This window comes from Euleptes europaea, chromosome 8 (genome assembly GCF_029931775.1).
Source record: "Euleptes europaea isolate rEulEur1 chromosome 8, rEulEur1.hap1, whole genome shotgun sequence".
Classification (NCBI taxonomy): domain Eukaryota; kingdom Metazoa; phylum Chordata; class Lepidosauria; order Squamata; family Sphaerodactylidae; genus Euleptes; species Euleptes europaea.
In genome coordinates, this window is record NC_079319.1 from 54,460,493 (window position 1) to 54,481,608 (window position 21,116).

Genomic DNA, 21,116 nt, shown 5'->3' on the forward strand with positions numbered 1-21,116 from the left:
AGCAAGGTATGGCCCTGCCCTACCAAGTTACATTTATGTCATAACCGCCCCTCGTAACAGTTGAGTTCGACACCCCTGCTCTAGTTCCTTGGAGAGACTCACATCTGAAGGATTGATGTCAGGCATTCTTAAAAATACAAGATCCTCCCAATGACGGTTCTTCTGTTTACTTTCAACTCTCTAGAAAAACATGTCTGGCTGAAAGTATGTGTCATAATTTTGCTAGTCCTCAAAGTTGGTTTGTGGTTAGGAAACAGCAGAATTGTTCCTAACTACTGGAACCTGAAACAGAACCCCGGCTCAGCTCTTGTTCTCCCTGGTAGTTGCCATGTCTCAGCACTACAAAGCAAGAGCAGAGTAAGAATACCATCAGCACATTATTTTCCAGACGTCAAATCTACACATGCAGAAGAATGAGAATGGTAGAATGGCTTGCACTTTTTCAGATTACCCACAGAAGCATCTTTTGAATGTTTCTGCTCCTAAAAACTACATGAAAGCAGAAAACAGCCACAAGGGAATAAAAGTCCTGGTCTAGTTCTTTTCCTGCTGAGATAATTTCCTATTTCTAGGAAATGTTTTACATGAGGGATCATCGAGCTGTTTCACTTTTATCCAGCCCCTCTTCCAAGGGGCTTGGATAAAAGTGAAACAGCTCGATGATCCCTTATGTAAAACATGAAGATCCCTCATGTAGAACAATCTTCCAAGGGGCTTGAGGTGGAGTACGTCCTTTTCCCCTTGACCCTTATAATGCATATGTGAGATAGATTAGGCTGCAAGTTTTCGACCCGATGCACATATAATGCACAAAGTGCACCAGTGCATTCCCTAGAAACTGTGGACAGGGCTAGAGTTTCATGACACAGCAGCCCAGGATATGATCCCCTCTTCCAGGTCCCAGTGTAAACTCTCGATTTGCAGTCTGCTCCCCCTCCCCTTATTTGAGGGTACGCACAGACACAACTTCCGTCAATAAGACAGTAGCTCTTTGAGCTCCCTTGAATTCGCTCTCCCCCCGCGTTCCATTCCAGACACGTCACCCGACCCGCGACGTCACCAGCGCGGCGATCCCCGGCCGTTAGTGACAAACAGGAAAGACTCCTCAATTTCCTTACAAGGGCATCAGCCTCTCATTCTCTCGCGCGCCCCGCCCAGCCCTTTGGAATGCGGTGAGCGCAATACGGGACCGTACCACTCAACGGGCAGGAGAGGGGAGCGGCGGAGCAAGGCGACACTCCAAACCTTTTCTGGACGCGGCGACACTGAAATCTAGGTAAAGGAGGAGAGGGTATGTGTGTTTGGCCCCTTACTCGCTTCCTGAGCCACCGCTAACCGTCCTCCCTGCTGAAGCCCCGGTCTCATTCTTGCCTCCCCCCCCCCCAGTCCTGATCGGGCGTGACAATAGTTCGTTCCGGCGTTGCGCTCTCCGGAAGTGTCGAGCCTATTCGAGTCCTTCGCGTTCCTGCCGTTGGGTCTTGCCGGGGTCATCTTGCGGCTGGTTTTTTTTTCTCCTGTTGCCGCTCAGGTGAGCTACAACCGTCTCGCTTGGCAGTTGGGCAGTTGGTCCCTTTGAGGGAGGGAGGGAGGGGGCGGCAGTGGGAGGCTCCAGGATTTGGCGCCGCCGCCTTTCCTTTTGGGACAAGCCCGGCTTGTGCCGCCTTCGAGCCCCTGCGGCCCGCCCGGTGGGAAGGGGCCTGGGTGTCGCTCTTTCCCTCGCGGGAGCGCGTCGGGATAGGGCGGGGCTGTCATGGCGGTGGCGGCCGCGACTGAGGAGGGGCGTCACCCCTCTCGGCCGGCGGGGTCCTCCTCCGCCCTCAGCGCCGAGGGGCGTCTATCCCCATTGCGGACGGGGGTTGCTCGGTGACGTTTTCGGCTCATCGCCGAGGAGATGCTGACGGGCAGATACAGATTTCGGGCGGCCGGGAGACCAATTTTGGGGAAGAGGCGCGCCGCCTCGATGGGCCCCGAAATGGGCTGGCAGGAAATGGCTGCAAGAAGCCGCTCGGATGGATCCGCCCAGGCCTTGGCGTGGACGTGGTGACTTCGGCTCCCGCCCGGCAAGGACAAGAGGGCGCCCTGAACCAAATACTGTCGACTATGCATGTCATTGATGCACGGGAGGTTTTGCCTGGGATTTGCCGCTCTCTAGATGCACACTTTCCCCATCCGAATTCTCAAAACTCAGCAATAAGCCCCCATGCAGAGATCTGAGAATTGGGATGGGGAAAATGTGCATCTAGAGAGCGGCAAATCCCAGGCAAAACCTTCCATGCAGAAATGGCCTTAGTGCACATTTTCCCCATCCGAATTCTCAAAACTCAACCATAAGCCCCCCATGCAGAGTTTTGAGAATTCGGATGGGGAAAAGGTGCATCTAGAGAGCGGCAAATCCCAGGCAAAACCTTCCATGCATAAATGGCCCATGGCTGTCGGCCCACTGCCTGCCAGCTTTGGTGCTGCTGATCTGCGCGCCCTCCTTTCTACAGGAGAGTTTGATGCGCTGCGAGGGGCAGTTGGCGTAAATGTGTCTTAAACGCTTTGTATTGATTTTCTCTTTCTCCTGAGAGCTGTGGGGCCTGCCTCGGTAGGTCTGCACCAGATTGTTTTGGGGGTTACCGCATTATGTATTCCCAGCGATGTATTAAGAGTTTGAAAATGTTATTAAAAACATCACTTTAAAAGGGTCTTTTAATGCCACAGCTAAAAAATGGTTGGAAGACGTCTTCACAGATAAAGGGGCCAAACAAAGTGCGAACAGTATTTTTTATAACATTTTCAAACTCTTAATACATTGCTGGAATACATAATGCGGTAACCCCCATTTCTAGAGGGGAATTGCTTGGTGCGGGATGATAGCACTTTTTGTAAGTCCAAACGCACTTGGACAGTTCGTGTTTCATGCCTTAAAGACCTCTCCAGGCATTCTGGGCGATTCATCAACTCAAAAACTTGTTAAGAGACTTGATTTATAGCCTCCAGCCACGTGAAATAGTCAGTTTCTTTGTAGAATTTGATCAGCGCCCCCCAGGGCTACAGATGCAGTTACTCATGGAAGGTAGAGCTGAAAGTAGCTGTGGAAAAGTTAGTGTTAAAAGTGAAGAGTACAAGAATAAGGCAGGCATCATGCACACTGACTGCATAAAGTAGGATTGGAAACTGCTAATTTGCTTCTGAGGCCAGGGTATTTAAAATGTTGTTTCAGTTCTCATGGAGCATCCTGTCATGCATTCCAAGAGAAACCATGTCAAAAGGGGTATTTCACTGTTGCGAGATTTCAATCACAATATTCATTACAAGGCCAGCCCCGTGAAATAGTTCCTGAAGTATAAATTGAACTGATTTAAATAGCTAAACAAGAGCTGCTGTATAAATATAAATGTGAGCTAACACACTTACTGAGATTCATCATAATAGGTGTCTTGTGTATACTTGGCTCTATTTCTCTAAAGTTCAGTACATAAGCCTGGGAAAGTCATATGAGATGCTTGTTATTTTCTTGGCGTTACTTAGGGTATAGCATTGTGGTTGCCCTCTAAAATTAGACTTGCTAGCATCATCCTCTCAATGAAACTACTTGAGCAGTTGTTTGCCTTATTCATTCAACTCTGTTTTCTGTGTCACTTAAAGGAAACCTTGCCTCTCTGATTCAAGTCACCTTAAACACACTGGGATAAAATGAGCAGAACTGTCGAGGGCTTTGGGGACTGTATTGTTTGACTAAATGTAATTTCCTTTTAAAATTTCAAGCTGGTTTTTGCTAAGCAATTGCTTTACAAACATGTTTTATTACTTCATTTCTATTCTGCATTTCTTGAGGCATAGTACAAAATTAAAAACCTACAATAAAAACCTTAATAAATTTTCAGCAGACATTAAAAATCAAAAGTATCCCTTTTGTAAAAAGGACCTGCTAAAAGATCTGTTTTACCATTTTGTGCAATAATACCGTCAGTGCCTATCTGGCTTTGTCAGGGAGGTTATTTCACCAGGTGGGAGTCACCACAGAAACTGGTCAGAAAGAGCCACTGATCTTACCTGTTTTCAGGGCAGCAACTTCAAAAGAGCCTGCTCAGATGAACAGAGCTAACAGAGCAGAAGAGGCTGTCTTCTGATATGTGCGACTCAGGTCATGAATAACTTCATAGAATAAACTTTTGTGAAGCTTTCTTGCCTGGTCACCAAAGGTGAGCTTAACATGCTGCAAATAGTTTCCAAAGTGCAGCTTTTATTATGGAAAATCGGAAATAGCAGCGTACATTATATGTAAAGTAGTGGCTTTCATAAGACAGTGAAGTATAGCTTATAGTCACTTGGCCTTTGTTTTGGAGCTCACTGAGAGAGTTCTTTTGGGTTTCTAGTGGATAAATCCAAGAAACCTCTTTGTAAGTTAGCTGGTGAGTTTCAGCTAGTACAAGTATTAAAATGTTTCAGTGAATGTTTTAGTTGTATAATTTCCATGAATCATCCAACTTGAACTGCTTCTACTAGTAAATGCTATGGGGACAGAAAATTCTTCACTGGAAAGGAAAAATACGAATGGACAAATTCTGTGACCTCCTTCTTCATTTTGCATTTTAGTTGAATAGTTGACAACGACATTAAAGTTTCTTTTGGTCACCAGGAATAGGATGTAGACCTATTCTTGCTTTTATTGACTCCAGGAAAACCAGGAGACTTTTTATTTGTGGACTGTGTGTTTGGTAGTACGTGACAAAATGCTGAGATCCAATTGATTTTATTTTCCCCAAAATATTTTTTGCCAAAATCCACATAATATAATGTAGTAGTTTCAAAGTTAGAGAGCCAACATGGGATACCCAGGTTCAAATCCACACTCGCGCCATGGAAGCTTGCTGGGTGACCTTGAGCCAGTCACGCACTCTCAGCCCTGACCCTGGCTAGTATTTGGATGGGAGACCTCCAAGGAATACCAAGGGCATAACTTGGAGCCCAGCAATGGCAAACCACCTGCCAATATCTTGCCTTGAAAATCTTATGGGGTTACCATAAGTGAGCTGTGACTTGATGGCAAAAACAGAGTTTCAAAGTTGTGCCTCTTAATTCACTGAAGTTTGCCTAGGGAATCAATCCCAGGGGGCAACTTGTGGGATGAAACCCACTGCAGGCACAGACATGCTGTGGGATAGCTATTTCAATTTCTATTTTCAGTGTTTCTTGCCTTCCTCTCACAATTTTCTCTCTTGTTCTGTAAGCAGCACCTAATCCCTGTAAGTGCTTTAAATATAAATTATCCCAATTAGTTAGACAATCAGAGGTTTGGGTAATTGGGAGTGCTGTTGGCATAGGGTTGCGCTTACGAGGAATGCTACATGTGGTGAGCAAAAAAGAGTATGTGGTGCATGTCCGTGTGTGTGCTTTGGCTACATGCAAGCGATACCTGTGTAGTATCACTTGCATGTAGTGATACTACCTATGAAGTGATCCTGAATCTGTTCAATCTAACATCTTCAGTTTATGTGGGTGGTAAGTCAACTATTCAAATCTGAGATAGGGTTAAAGACATTTCAATATGGAATCTTCCATCTACTGTTTACTTGTGAGGTTATTCTGGTTGTGAAAGGGCAATGAATGTTTGTTGGGTGACTTACTTGAGCTTATTTTTAATCCATGACAGTAACTTGTGTTCTTGTGTGTCAGAGGAATGTTGTATATGGAACGCAAGTTTAAAATTCTGAACTTAATCAGTGGATGAAATCAGAGTTACTATTTGTAGATCTCCTCTACAATATAACTCATGTACAACATCACCTTTGCCATTTGGAAGCTTAGTAAACGATTGAGCTGCAGTTTTACTTTATAATATGGTAAGGGTTTTCTCTTTCAAAATCTATGGTTTTGTAGGCTGGGAGGAAATGTAGAGTTCATTTGAATGTTTCTGTACAGTTGTGGACTATTGCCTGGTTGAAAGGGAATTTGTTTTAACAATGTAGTTTTCCAGTTTCTCTCAAAGGAAAGGGAACAGCAATAAGGACAAAACTGTAATTTTAGGGTGTGTTGAAAATTCATGCTATCAGAACAGTATATGTTTCTGTAGTAGTAGTAGTAAACAGTTTACGTTGCTTGCAAGATCTGATTTGGATGTCTCTAGCTGCTTTCATGTATATATTGAATTTTAATAGGCGTGAGTTGTCGTGTGGTGTATGAGGCTTTTTGAGGGATAAAAAATAAATAAGTATCATTTAATTATTTTTTATGCTTAGCTGATAGTAGAAACTATGTTGATTTGGTTGCTTTAGAACGTCATCCTCATTTAGTGAAATTATTCTTGTGCCATAAGGAAAACCACTGCTCTAAATTATGGTTTCCTGCTTTATACTTAGAAAACATTTCATTGTACTGGAAATGATTAATGTTCAGTTAGAGTAATACAGTATATCACAAGAATAATAATTGCAGCAGAAACAAAGATGCAAACCTCATAGTGCTCCACAATCATAACTTTCTAATGTAATTTGCATGTAATGATCACTTGTGAGATATCAACCTCTTTGATATCTACTACCACACTGTAGAGATGTTGGCTTGTTCTTCTGTTTGGTTTAGACTATTGCCTAAGGTATTGGAAATGTTATTCTATTGTGAATTATTAATACTGTCCATAATCACATTGAAGGCTGGAAATATTGTAGTGGTTGCCTAGCAACCTCCACAGTGGCCACTGACAGAGCATTCAAGTCACAGGCTCTGCTTTTATTACTGAGGGTGGGGATTGCCCTGATTTTCAAGTTTTCAGATCTTTCTGCAAAACTGTGCTTTTTCAGGTTTGTTGAAAGATCTACTTTGTTCATTCATGGCTTCCATCACTCAATTTATGTATCCACAGATTTGTCCACATTGAGAATTGGATATAGTGGTAATTTGTGGGCAGTATTAATAATTTATAAATAGCTAAAATATTAGAAACCTTTATACCAAGCACCAATTTAGTAGACTGAAATACTCTAGAATCTGCTGTAATTCTTCAGAATCTAGTATTTCAGGTATCATTATCAATACTTTTATTGCTCCAAAGACCTTCCATAACAATCTGAATGCTGTTTTAAGGTCATTCTACAGCAGTCCTTTTACCCATATCTCCCCCCCCCCCCGGCACAAATCATGCATAAGTATGAGATATCTGTACTAGGACTTGTTGGGGTTGTGCTTGACCACCATTTATCTCTCCCAGTTGTTATATTTATAAACATCTACAGCCCACAATTATGAATAATAATGGGACATTATGACAGGTGTCCCTGCATTAACCTGAGATCACAATAGGTTGCAAAAATATTTCTCTCTTTCTCTCTTTCTCTCTTTCTCTCTTTCTCTCTTTCTCTCTTTCTCTCTTTCTCTCTTTCTCTCTTTCTCTCTCTCTTTAGGGAGCTTTAATACTGATCAGTAAGTTAAGATGGTATTGCAGATATTGTTTGCTTAGTGATGGATTTAATTGAAGACCAGGGGTTTAAAGAAGTTCTGTTATAAGGCTGGCTGCTTTGCCTTTTCTCCTTGATCAAGGAAAATTTAATAGGGGAGAAAACATCAGGTCCATTCACAGGGGAAACTGGATTATTGTGAAGTCAGAACTGCATAGGAGCTCAACTGTGTGACTAAATTGTGATTACCGAGCTTTTCCAGAAGTAGCTAGAATTACTACTTCTAAGAAATGTAAGGATGCATTTACCTAAAGGGGCGTATTATCTCATAAATGTAGGAGTCCTGTTTTGAGGGTATCTTGGCAGCCATCTAATATGGCTGAAAATCTCAGTTTTATCAGCTCCAGGTAATGTGTCTACTCTGTAGTGATTTTATTTTATCATTTGAGGCCTATCCTTTCTCTAAAGAGCTTTAGTCCACTCAAATGAATTTCTTGGCAACGCTGTTTTGAACTTGGTTTTCCCACATCAAAATGTAAGACCTTTGCCATTAGATCACACTAGCTGTTTAACAAATTAAGAGTTTTTTTAAAATTCAACTCATTTTTTAAAATTCTTGTTTTATTATTTTAGTGTACTTACACAGTTTTCCAGTCTTCCTTGCAGTAATAAGCCGGTACATTCAAAATGTAACTGTTATTTATTAGGAATTCTTACTCAGGAGTAATAGCTTCGTAGACCCAAATATATCCCATGTATGTCATTTTCTTGTCTGGGCTATAGAAATCACTGACTATTTTCCCTCCCCCTCCTAGAATCCAACAGCCAATATGTCGAGCAAAAGAGCAAAGACCAAGACCACAAAGAAGCGCCCCCAGCGGGCAACTTCCAATGTGTTTGCCATGTTTGATCAGTCACAGATTCAAGAATTCAAAGAAGCGTTCAACATGATTGATCAAAACAGAGACGGCTTCATTGACAAAGAAGACCTGCATGATATGCTTGCTTCACTTGGTAATTATTTTTTTCTTGTCCCTGGTTATGCAAGCTTCCTGTTTACTGCTAAAAGTAGTGTGTGTGTGGGGGCGGGAATCGCTTTGCCTGCATTTTTCTAATGATTTCAGTGCCAGAAGTTTTTATTAATCTTAACATTTTAAAGCTGCATCATTTGTTAAAAAGCTGATTCTGTAACAGTCATATCATATATGTTCAAATATTAAAGATATGAATACCTGATTGCAGGAAAGAATCCGACAGATGAATACCTAGATGCCATGATGAATGAGGCCCCAGGACCAATCAACTTCACTATGTTTCTGACGATGTTTGGAGAGAAACTAAATGGCACTGATCCAGAAGATGTCATCAGAAATGCCTTTGCTTGCTTTGATGAAGAAGCAACAGGTAAAAAGCTGTAACATCAGAGAGGGCTGTCCTTTGGATCTTTATTATGACCTTTCTTGAATTCTTTATGATTAATATATAACATGGATTCAGGTAGAGTATTTGCAACAGATCTTTATGATACAAGATTATCTTTATGATACAACAGTAGAGCAGACTGTTAGTGAAAATTACCTAATCGATAAAGATAAATAGCCTAGGATGTGTGTAACTTTATTATTGGAGCAAGCATGAAAGAGAAGACTGCACAGACCTTATTAGCTTGCAAAGGGGCAGATTTGCAGGACTGAACAGAAGTCCCAGGTAGCACATAGAACTCTTAGGTAGAAGAGCTGTTCTAGGATGGGAAAATGTGCATGTGTTAAGTGCCATCAAGTTGCTTCCGACTTTTGGTGACCCTATGAATTGACCTCCAAAATGTCCTATCATTAACAGCCTTGCTCAGGTCTTGCAAATTGAGGGCTGTGGCTTCCTTTATTGAGTCAATCCATCTCATGTAGGGTCTTCCTCTTTTCCTAGCATTATTGTCTTTTCCTGAGTCTTGCCTTCTCATAATGTGACCAAAGTAATATAGCCTCAGTTTAGTCATTTTAGCTTCTGAGTAGAATTGGAGCTTGATTTGATCAAGAACCCACTTATTTCTGTTTTTGGTGGACAATTATCTGTAAAGCCGTTCTCCAACACCACATTTCAAAGGAATCAACTTTCTTTCTGTCAGCTTTCTTCACTGACCAACTTTCACACTCATACATAGTAATGGGGAATAGTATGGCATCAATTGCTTGATCTTGGTTGCCAGTGACACATCCTTACACTTAAGAATATTTTCTAGCTCCTTCATGGCTGTCCTTCCCAGTCACAGTCTCCTTCAGATTTCTTGGCTGCTGTCTCCCTTTTCATTGATGACGGAGCCAAGGAATAGAAAATCTTGAACAATTTCTTCATAGTCAAGCTGAAAGTTGCATAATTCCCCAGTAGTCGTCATTATTTTTGTCTTGATGTTCAGCTGTAATCATGTATTTGGAAAATAATTATGGTTAAAACTCTTTAAGCAAAAATGCTGTGGTTAAATAACTTTTTTTGGCAAAATGCATAGAGAATTGTCTCAACAACTTTGTCCTTTTAGGGCATTGTTACCTGGGCTTCAATAAACTTATGCCCCTACAGAAAAATACTTGGGGATGTTTACTGATTGCTGAGGTGTTTACAGGCCATCTCTACTGTTTTTGTGACTGGAGTGTTTTTGCTCCAGCCAGGGTAGCTTATTGGGATAAAAAAAGTCCCATTTGTTTTGACAAAGTGATCCAGGAAATATTACAATTGGTCTGCAGGGCAGTGCAAACAATGGACTTCACTGAAGAACATTTACCTTCCCACAGACAGAGGTGCTTGAGGTACAAAAGCCAACAGTGATTATGCTAAATGGTTGTTAAAGACTGGGTGAAGTGAAACACACTGACTTTTGCCATCACAAAACAGGATTTGTTTATATTCTGCCTTTCTCCCAGAGAGTCAAGGCAGATTACATAGTATAAATAAATGCAGTCAGTAGGACGTGACATTTAATAAGCAATGCAATTGGTGTAGGATTACAGAACTTTGAAACAAAGCACAACATATTAGACGTTATACAATGCAGAAAATAGTACTACACAAGTAAAAGACAGTGCAGCGGAGCAGGATAAGAAATACAGCAAACAGATAATACATACTATATGCAGCAATATAATCTACAGGGGGATGTTTAAATAGCTCAGATCATGGAATTAGGCTTGTGGTAGTGAATACATCACAAATACAATCAGTTTTTTTCACACTTCTTTCAAAGGTTTTTGAGTAGATACTGAAACCCTTAGGGTATTAATACAGGTATTTCCAAGCCACAACATAAAAGATAAAGTCAATAGAGCCACAAAATGGAGCTAAGGACAGCCAGTGGGGATCTCTCTGCAAACCTGCAGAAAACTCCCAAAAATAACAAACAATGCCTGTAGCTTTAAGAATGCCGACAGAACTGTCAGAGGTTGTTGGGCACTGCTAGGCAACCACAACAATATTGCCAAGCCTTGGTTTCTGTAAGGCAAAGCAGCGGGGACAGGTGTGGACTGGCAGGCTCAAACAGTCCTAGAAAAGCCTCCACATGTACCGTCCTCTGATGGAGGAGTACTCTCCAGGGTCAGGCTCAATGGCGACTGCTGGATACCCATTACCCACACATCTCAGTCTGACCCAGTCGCAATGGCTGCCTTGCAACTCAGCCCAGCTGGTAGGTGGGCAAGAAAGAAGAAGGCAGACCTGGCAGCCTCAGCCACCATTCCACTGAACCCAACCTGGTTCTGGTAGCCACTGTACAACTCAACCAGACTTTTCCTGTGGAGGGGCTGCCAGGAGCAGCGAAGGAGCGAGTGCTGAAAACGGCGGGGGGGGGGGTAGATAAAGGTAGTTTGGCTGGGGAGTGGGAAGGAGAAAAAGAAGTAGGAAAAGAAGAGGCTATGGGGGTTGCCAGGGTAGGGGGGTTGCCAGGGTAGGGGAAATTAAGCAATCCAAATAAACACCTCTACCTATACCCAAGGTTAGAAAGAAAGTACAGAAAATAGCTGAAAAATGCTACTAATAGCACATTATAACAAATCTGTATTCACAATAACAAGTTGCATTCAGCCAATTGAAATGCCAGATAGTGGCAATATACAAGTACAGTTACAATTCACTCTGAGGTTGAAGTCTTCAATGAGCAGAAAAGTAAACTGGGATACGATCGTTTCAATTCTTTGAATTCTTCCTCAGTCCCGTTTAATCATCTATGTTGGTTATTTTTCAATATAAGCTGATAGAGCTTCAATCTTTCTTCATATAATTCTTAATCTTTTTGTAGGATACAAATAGCAACCACATATGTCTTTTCACATTAATGATTCCAATGATAGGATATCCAATTCATATAGTTGCTCAGACAAGTTTACAATATGACGTTCCCTCACAGGATACAAGCAGGGTAGGGGAAATAGCAGGGGAAGGGGCAAGGGAAAATGAGATGCTCCCTGCAAGTCCTTGTGGGTCCACCAGTTGTGATAATTTTCAGGAATGCCTCCATGCTAAAACCTCTAGAGTTTGAGTTCTCCAGCCATTATTAAATTGCATTCCTTTTTAATTGTGGGATCTTTTTATCTGGTGGGAATTAGAGGCACTTCATTGTTCTTTACCAAAATGTGAGCACAGCACAAAAGAACAAGGCTGTCATCTCCAAGGGGAAATGATAATTACTAATTTGACATCAACTTCCACCAACACTTGATTTTCAGTCCTGGAGCATGAGGCTTTGTCTGTTTGTATTTAATGCAAACAGATTTCAAAAACGGAGTTAATTAAGTTCATTGTTGCTTTTTCTTCATCATAATGAAAACGTCAAATACCATTTGTTTTGCATGATCCAGCAAACGTATGATTTAAGTCTTTTTTTTTTTTTTTTAATTACAGGGCCTTCTTTTTCAGTAAAGGTTTTTAATGCTTTGTATTTCTAGGTTTCATTCAGGAAGACTACCTGAGAGAGTTGCTGACGACAATGGGAGACAGGTTTACAGATGAAGAAGTAGATGAGCTGTTCAGAGAGGCGCCAATTGATAAAAAGGGCAATTTCAACTACATTGAGTTCACGCGTATCCTGAAACATGGAGCAAAGGACAAAGATGACTGAAATGGAACTCTTGCCTCTGCAATTCTCTTTAGATCTCACTTGCGGTTATCTGAGGTTTTTTTTTCCTGGTAGCACCTGTTGCATGCATTTAGCTTTTACAGCTTTTGCCTTTGATGTATTTATCTGCACCAGGCCATTCTGGCACATCTTGCACCTGTGTAATCAGGCTGATGGGGGGGGGGATTGAGATTATTGTGAGAGATTTGGAGGGAAAGATCAATGACTCAGAAGGCCCGGGGGGGGGGGGAATCTCAATGTTTCTGGTTTAGCTGGATTTTTACATTTTGTAATAATGCCATTTTGAAATAAAGATTGCTATATCAATAAAATACCTCAAATGCTGCCTTGTGAAGCATGAGAGTTTATTTGAAGCTATTCAAAGTTAACAATCCAAAGTTTATCCTTTCTATGAAAGACAGGATGTGAAATATTAGAGTTTATAGAACACAAATATATATAAGGAACTTTTTTTGTGTGGGGAGAGACGGGGGGCATAGTAGCATTAAACTTACCTGCTCTTTCACATTTCGTTTTGCACTTTTGTCTACACAATCCTGAAATAGAGATTTTCTCAAACCCATACTTTCTACTTGGGTAGCATGGGTCTCTCGACTGGAGTCTAAATTCTGCCTGTAAATTTAGTTAGTTAATTAGTTAATAAACGCTCTCCTTAGGAAAGAAGTGGGGGAGAGACTGTGTGGTCACATGCTGCATAGCTGGTGTCCTCTAAAGCTTTTCAGGTTCCTCTGTTACCCATTTTATTCACTGTTTTGTATTGGGCTAGAATATATTTGTACGTGTTTCCTAAGTGAAAACAGACCTTAATATTAAAGAGGTCATTTTCTGCGTTAAAATGGTTGCTTGTGTATGTTAACACTGGGTGAAGGTAGTTTGATTTAAGTTACAAAAGAGCCATAGGCCATGGCCATTCTGGGTAGTGTTCGCTTACATGGGTTTATTTGTTTATTTATTGCATTTATATCCTGCCTTCATTCCCGGCAAGGATCTACAACTCTCTATCACTGTCCTGCTTCAGCTGCTTTTCCTTCAACAGCTGTGCAGAATAAGGATGAAAAGAGCAACTGCAGCTGGAGGGTGATAAATTCGCTGCTCCTTTCCTCCCCACAGCCCAGGGTTCTAAGGGTTTTACTGTTCTATGAGACAAATCAAATGCCTGTCAGGGAGAATAATTTCTTCTTGCTTTTACTTTCTCCGTCCCTAAACCAGCTGCCATACTGTTAAGTTGCCTGCTACATCCTATTGCTCAATAGGCCAACCAGCTCAACTTTCTGCATTATTCTCCACATCATTCCTTCTTTGCCTGAGAGGGTAGTCACTTCCCATCTCTTTGCAAAATGCATAAAAGGAGATGGAAGGACCCATCCTTATCTCTTTGATCCACCTGTCTGTAGTATGGGAGGGTGTTCAAGAACCATGCCACCTTGAATGGCCAAAGCATTTTTATTCTATTGGTCTCCCATGTGAACTGGAGAGAGTCTCAAGATGGATGGTAGCTTCACCCATGAATTTCTGTGGGAAATGCAGGAGTTCTTCACCAATTGTGTGTGTAAAGTATACACAGCTTTCTGGGACTTGTGATACAAAACTTTCTTTGTTTGATATACTGCCGTGAATGAAGTCCACAATAACCACAAGGTTTAATTTATGCGGCTGCCTTGGGACTTGAGGTTATAAGGAGTAAAATTACAGCCCAGTCCTGAAGGGGGGTTGCAGATCCATGGCGCCCGGGAGTAGCACAATCGCAGCACCTCCTTAGAGGCTTCCTGGCTACCACAGAGGCAAAAAAGGGTGTTTTACAAGTAAAAATGGAGACAGGGGGAAACCCCCCATTGTCTCTAACAGCTGCGCCACCAAAAAAGGTGGCGCAGCCCCACCACTGCATGAGGGGGTGTCCCCGGGGCAAAAGCACTGTGGAAGCTGCCTAAAGGCAGCACTACCCTTGGGAATGCCCCCCCCCCCAGAGCAACATGGGCTTTCCCTTCCAGGAAACCCCTGCCAGTGTGGTTGCTCTGGGAGCGGGGGCTGGCAGCGCCCAGACACCGGTATGTTGTTCCCATACCGGTGCCATCTTATTCTGTGAAAAGGTGGCACGTAAGCCAGTGTGAGGTCACTCTGGCTCCTAAGGAGCTTTCCCCCCCACCTTTCAGGAATGGGCTCTCAATCTTGTTCCTCACTAGTTGTTTTTTTTACCTGAAAATATAACATGATGTTAACACTCAGTCCTGTGTATCTTCATTTCTTTTTAGCGTGCCACTATTCTGTTCAAGTACTTTTAATGTTAAAGGTCTTATGGTGGTTTTAAGAGGTTTTTCATATTTCATAAAACCTACATGCATGTGAATAAATTGCGTGTGTGTAAACCATTAGACTTATCTCTAATTTTCATCTCATTTTATTGTCTTGCCTCTACTAGTGTGCAAAGTTTTGTTCTATTTGTATTTGACATTTCATGTTGATTGCCATTTCTAGCCTCTTCCCTTTCTGTCTGGCTTGCTTGTCTTTGTCCTTTAATTATAACACTGCATTTCAGACCACCCAGCCAGTTCTTTCTCCCTAAGGGATGTATTTGTCAGCTCTCTTACGCCATGGTAACTCTGGTGCGTGGTGTGGAAGTGTCAGCAAGATCTCTGCAGCAGTGCATTCTTGAAAGGCTGCTTGCCAAATATGCAATAAGTTTTTCTTATTAAAACCTGTTGACAGGTTTATTGCTGTCTGATAAAATGACCTACTTTTTATTTAAAAAGCAGTAAGAATTTATGGATTGAAAATAAAATGAAAAACTTGTTTTAAAAACTGTTAAACAGTAGAAATGAACAGCCATATATAATTACTCAGTTTATAGTTGCCTATTTTTATTTGAGTGATAAACTACGGGTTGAGTCCTATGGTTGTGTGAGTAAAAGGCATTTGTGGTAGCACATCGCTTCCTTGCCTTCCCCTTCCCCAGTAAACCAGTGCAGTAGTCAAAAAGGTATCACTAGGGATTGCAGGAATTCCTGCAGACAAAAAGCCAGGACACAGGAGATCACCGTAGGAAGGGGAAGGCCCAATGAAACTAGGAGATGTGCACTTCAGTGTATCATCTGTTTCTATTAACATTTATTTTTGTCATTCCTGAACTTTACTGTGTTAACAATGGGTATATATAGCATGGGTTATTTCAGTGGGCAAAATATACCTGTCATATATCCAAGCCCCAAGACACAGTGCATGCTAATCTCCTTGTAGCCCATTATGAGGCAGTTTTCAGGGGCCTAGTTTGCGTAGTTCAAACCGTATGTGAAAACTACAATCACTGAATACCTTATGTTTGTCATCTTTTTTCCTCTGTACGTTTTTTGTGCCACTGCTCTTGTGCTTACCGAACAGAACACCAGACGTTCTATACAAAATGCCTTTAGGTTCTACATTGCATGACCAATTGCAGTGATACATTGAACACTTCTGGTATGATACTGTTACATGACCACACAGGTCATAGTTCTTCGTTGTGCAATGCTGATATTAATGAGAATTGGGGCAATAGGGATCAATACTCCTATGCAATTATGATAATGGCTCTTTCCAGTCTGCCATTGTACTGAAGGCTCAGTGGGTTGGCTTCTATGTATCACAAGCACAAGAGGATTCATGATCACAGCTATTTCCCACTTCCACCTTCCAGCAGCGTTTCTGCTGACTCAAGAGGCTGTCAGCACAGGAAGAAAGTAAGGAGTGATATTACCAGAGTCTCCTTATTAATAGAACTTTGTCCACAGGAGTGTGATTACAAGCACCAGCTTTTGGAGATCTCAGGATGCTGCTGAGGAAGGGGTGATGGAAAATATTTAAGAGCACCTTCTGGCAGCTTGTAGGATGCTTTTATAAAGTTTTAACAACTGAATTTGATGTGGTAGGATCTGCATTAGCCCTAGGTATTATCAGTCTGAAGAACATGCAATTAACAGCTGCTGTGGTTTCATGCTTTTTTCACTCTTGTTCTACAAAATCTTGCAGCAAATACTTCAAACAACAGTTTTTTACAGTGGCATACTGGCGTTGAGGCTTAACTTCATGAGGTAATTTTAATCGCATTTATCATAATCTTCATGCAAAACATTGTCATGTCAGAAACAGTTACGTTCTTGTATTTATCTAGTCTGTTTTCATGTGTATGTGTGCCTGTCAGGGGCTTTAACTCCAAAAGAATCCCAGCAGTATCATTCAAACACATAATAAGTTGGGAATATAAGCAGCCAAGCAACCATAGAAGAACATATGGTACGTTTGCAAACCCCTAGCCAGGAATTTCCAAATGTTGGTAATATAGGGTTATGGGAATTAGTAATTTTTAAACCATTTCCAAAAGTGTGTTAACTCCTTGATATACAGAATTTTGTTCACATTATGCTTGCTATGAAAAGTAAGACATTATGCATGGTGGTAACTCTGCTGTACCATATTCTGGTTTTTCACCCAAGAGGTATCAAGTAGTAATTTGTTTATAGTGTTGGTTGCGAAAATGAACCTGAAATGGCTTATGGGATTTTTGCAAGCTGCAATCACAGGGCAGCATCCATGAGCGTCAACAGTAGAAAGTGCATGGTGGTTTGCTGCGTTCCTCCCACCAAGCAGTCTCTTCCAACCTTGTGAAATTGGGTCCTGGAAACCTGGAAATTGCAGACTAGTAGCTATCTGGATCAGGGAGCCTGTAGCAAGGAGGGATATGGAGTAAAACTATCCCTTCTGTCAGCAGCGCTGCTGTTGCAGGAGAAGGGCAAGGGGCACAATTTTGCCCCCTTTCCTCTCTGCTGCCCCATTGTCTCAGGTGGCTAGTTAGACCACTGTGGGTGCTATGACTCTGTTGATGACTTCTGTGTGCAACCCATACTCCATCTAAAAGAAATTCAGATATCTGAAGAGTTAAAACTCTTAAAGGTACAGATGTTGATTCTATTATTTGGAGTTTTAACTCTTTCTGGTTGTTTTTTTTTTATTTTTAAGATGCCTATGTTTTTCTACAAACCTGAAATTTCCCTCAGCTTTATCCCTGTCTGTCCCTGCCTCCATTGTACAGATTTTTGGCCCACATTCTAAGGCCCTGTACAGAATTAGATATAACAAAAGAGGGGCCCACCAGAAGTTACAAGGGAGGAAACATCCATCCCCTCCCTGTCTTCTTCTCCTCTTGCTTTCTTGCTCACTTTCTTGGCAGCCAGAGGCTTGGGTGCAAAGAACATGCTGAATGTGGAATCAAAAGTGTGTCCTGTGCTTCAAGCCTCTACTGCTCCTTTAGGCCTGTTGACGGCTGGAATTGAGGAGAAAGTACCTCAGACCAACACACCCCATCAGCTGGATGGCTTGGAGATGGGGGGGGGAAGTCCTCCCTAGCCCTCTTGCAGCTGTTGTGTCTGTCATTATTCTTCCATCTTGCCCCTCTTTTTATTGCTGCTGTTCCCTCCTCCCTTGTCCTTCTACACCCATATGCTGCAACTTTGCTTACAAGGGTTGCTATGCATCCCCAGTAATAGCAGCTTCCCCCCCCCACCCCCGCCACCTTGTTGTTGTTTGGATTTTAGATTTTTCTGCAACCCTGGAGATTCCTCTGGGTTTGTTGGGGGGAAATTCCCTTTCTCTGTACACATGGCCATTGTTGTGTGGAGTTCTTAAATCTGTGTTCTGGAGCCAGCTTCAGAACTGGATATACTGATGAAATGCATTACCGATATCTTCACCATGTATCATGAAAATTGCTTATGTGCTGGAGCGTAACTTGCAGGTCTCGAAAGGCAGATTGAATGGGGACATGGGAACTTAGTGCATCTTATTCCCTGGGTGGCCCGCTTATATTTATGTACTTAGGTTGGCAGGGGAGGTGGGGAAAACAAGGTTTCATTGAACTTTGTTGGATTCTTTTGCATGCAGGCACTGCACCTAAAGGCAACTGGATTAAGCCGCTAAAACTGGTTACATGTATTGGGAAACTAATATTGCAAGCATCTGGTAACAGTTTATGAACACACACTCGTAATTTGTTTGAAGGTCTCCTTGCTGTGAAAAAAGCAAACCTCACTGTGCCATGTGCTTCTGTACTGCAAAATAGTATCACTGTGCTCCACAAATATCTTAATGAGTGTTAAGTGCTTGTTTGCTTGAGGACATATTATAGAGTTTCCTCCTAATTTTCCACATAAAAATTAAATGATATCTTCATTACAGAGCTTCTGAACAATACTTCTACAAGCTGGTTTTTATTGGTACTTGGTTCTGGGGCTACAGATGGCCACAGACAAATATGTTTCTGTATATACATCAATTATTTGTTTTTCAGGCCTCCTCATAGGGACCCAAAGCAACTTACAGAGATTTCCAAATACAAAATAACCAATTTAAACCCTACAATTAAACACATCCGGGGCAGATCCTGATTCATTGGGCTAGTGGCCAAAGGACTCATGTCCCTGATTACACCCAGGCTAGATACTGTAATGCCTGTAATCATTATTATTATTTGAATGTATGCTTTTGTGTTCAGTCTGCATAATTGCTCTTATGGAAATGCTAGGCCTAAAGTATAAGAGCTGGTTTGAAACACTATGTGTTCATGTGCACACACATGAGGGCTTTGGGAAGGTGGCACCCGGGAGTCATGAGTCAGTAAATCAGGCTCTCTGTGTCTGGTAAAGCCTTCCACCAATACACGGCCCAGAATTACCTACCGCTTATGGAATGTTAAGTTTCAGTTCCCCGTCCCAGATCATGTAGCCACCTAAATCCCCGCCTCAACTCCCACTGATAGGCCTATGCTAATCCAAAGGTGTCCATCATTGGGTCTTTGTGGGCCTAGGCTCTGTATTGCGTATATTGTAACACCCCTGACCAGAGGTTATAAATGTCGTGGCAATCCTTTGTTCTAGTGTGTGAATTTACCTGCTTGTTTTGAGGTAATCACACCCGACTGCATTATTTTGGCCACAATAAACAGATCGTTAATCTTCCAACCTCCGACTGTGTTATTTATCATTGGCTACTAAATAATACAGCAAGCACTTCAATACCTGCAAGCAGAGCAGAAACTGAACTCAGCCCAGATGGTATATCCTTTTATCCCTTAGAAGCTCCTTGATCAATTGATCTTGAGCAGCATATATCTAGTGTTGGAGGGATATAAGGACTGAAACAAATCTTGCCACTGACAATGTAGCCTTGGGGTCCCTGTCGCTTAGTAAAAAAGGCATTATGTCAGTCACAGAGGCATTGGATTTGTATATTAAAAGGGGGGAAATATAGTGCGATCGAAGTTCCTCGTAAAAACGGCATTCCAAAAGGGCATGGGCTAATGTGTCAATAGAGCCTGAAGAGCAAGGGCAGCCCAGATGGTATATGAAGAAGAAGAAGAAAAAGAGTTGGGTTTTATAAGCTGACTTTCTCTACCTTTTAAGGAGAAACAAACCGGTTTACAATCGCCTTCCCTTCTCCCCACAACAGACCCCTTGTGAGGTAGGTGGGGCTGAGAGTTCTGAGAGAATGTGACTAGCCCAAGGTCACCCAGCTGGCTTCATGTGTAGGAGTGGGGAATCAAACCCGGTTCTCCAGATTAAAGTCCACTGCTATTTAACCACTACACCACGCTGGCTAGATAGAAAGCTACTGCTACTAGAAGCTTCCAAACTTTCTCCCCTAGATGCCACCCTGTATATACAAAATGGTGCTGTGCAGTAGGGAAAGTACCCAAATTCAGTAGCATGCATCACCTACTTCCAGTCATTAATGAGTACAGTTTGGGTAGGGAAATTGGTTGTATGTAGCAGTAGGTGCACAACCTACCTGTATTTCTACAAAGACTCCTCATGTGGGGCCATGATATTAAACAATTGTATATCCTTTCAGTAAGAGCCCCGTGGCGCAGAGTGTTAAGCTGCAGTACTGCAGTCAAAAACTCTGCTCACGACCTGAGTTCGATCCCAACGGAAGTTGGTTTCAGGTAGCCAGCTCAAGGTTGACTAAGCCTTCCATCCTTCCGAGGTCGGTAAAATGAGTACCCAGCTTGCTGGGGGTAAAAGGAAGATGACTGGGGAAGGCACTGGCAAACCACCCCGTAAACAAAGTCTGCCTTGGAAACGTCAGGATGTGACGTCACCCCATGGGTCAGGAATGACCCGGTGCTTGCACAGGGGACCTTTACCTTTATATCCTTTCAGTAATTTTCAGTGTGATTAATAGGAGTTACAATCAGAATATAATACCCATAACAAATTGCAGGTGGGGAAACTATGCAAGCTCTCTCCCTGTACCTACCACTCCGCAACACGTGTCCACAGACATAAATATTATCCAGTATTTCTAATTCAGAGTGGAACCTTTTTTCTAGCTGTATTCCACATTCTTCCTTCAATCCTCCTAGCAATCTTCTTGACAGTGATTTATGGTATTCTGTTTGTAAATGCAGAAGTAGATGTCTCATTATCAAACGTTAAAGCCCCTGGAGAAGATGGTGTTGCTAGCAACTTCTTTAAATCCAATTGAGAATGGTGAGTCATCCCAAAAAATATTGTGATGTTATTAATCTGACTGGCTCATCCCTTATAACTAGAATATCATCACTGTTCTTTCATCTTCCAGGAAGACAGCAAAAGGAC

The 21,116-nt window shown here is 42.1% G+C and overlaps 1 protein-coding gene across 2 annotated transcripts in view; it reads left to right on the plus strand.

Moving 5' to 3' along the window:
* Positions 1-1,425: 1,425 nt before the first annotated feature.
* LOC130481581 (myosin regulatory light chain 2, smooth muscle minor isoform) overlaps positions 1,426-21,116 on the plus strand; it is a 198,849-nt gene continuing 179,158 nt past the window's right edge. The window contains exons 1-4 of one of the 2 annotated variants that reach the window (XR_008933482.1): positions 1,426-1,528; positions 8,195-8,393; positions 8,622-8,783; positions 12,305-12,531. Coding sequence is in view for 1 of the 2 variants with exons in the window: in XM_056854307.1 (XP_056710285.1) it covers positions 8,210-8,393; positions 8,622-8,783; positions 12,305-12,477 (519 nt within the window). In the remaining variant the exon portion in view is untranslated. Of the gene's footprint in view, positions 1,529-8,194; positions 8,394-8,621; positions 8,784-12,304; positions 12,652-21,116 lie in introns of those variants that run through there. The other variant, XM_056854307.1, reaches the window with a different exon arrangement.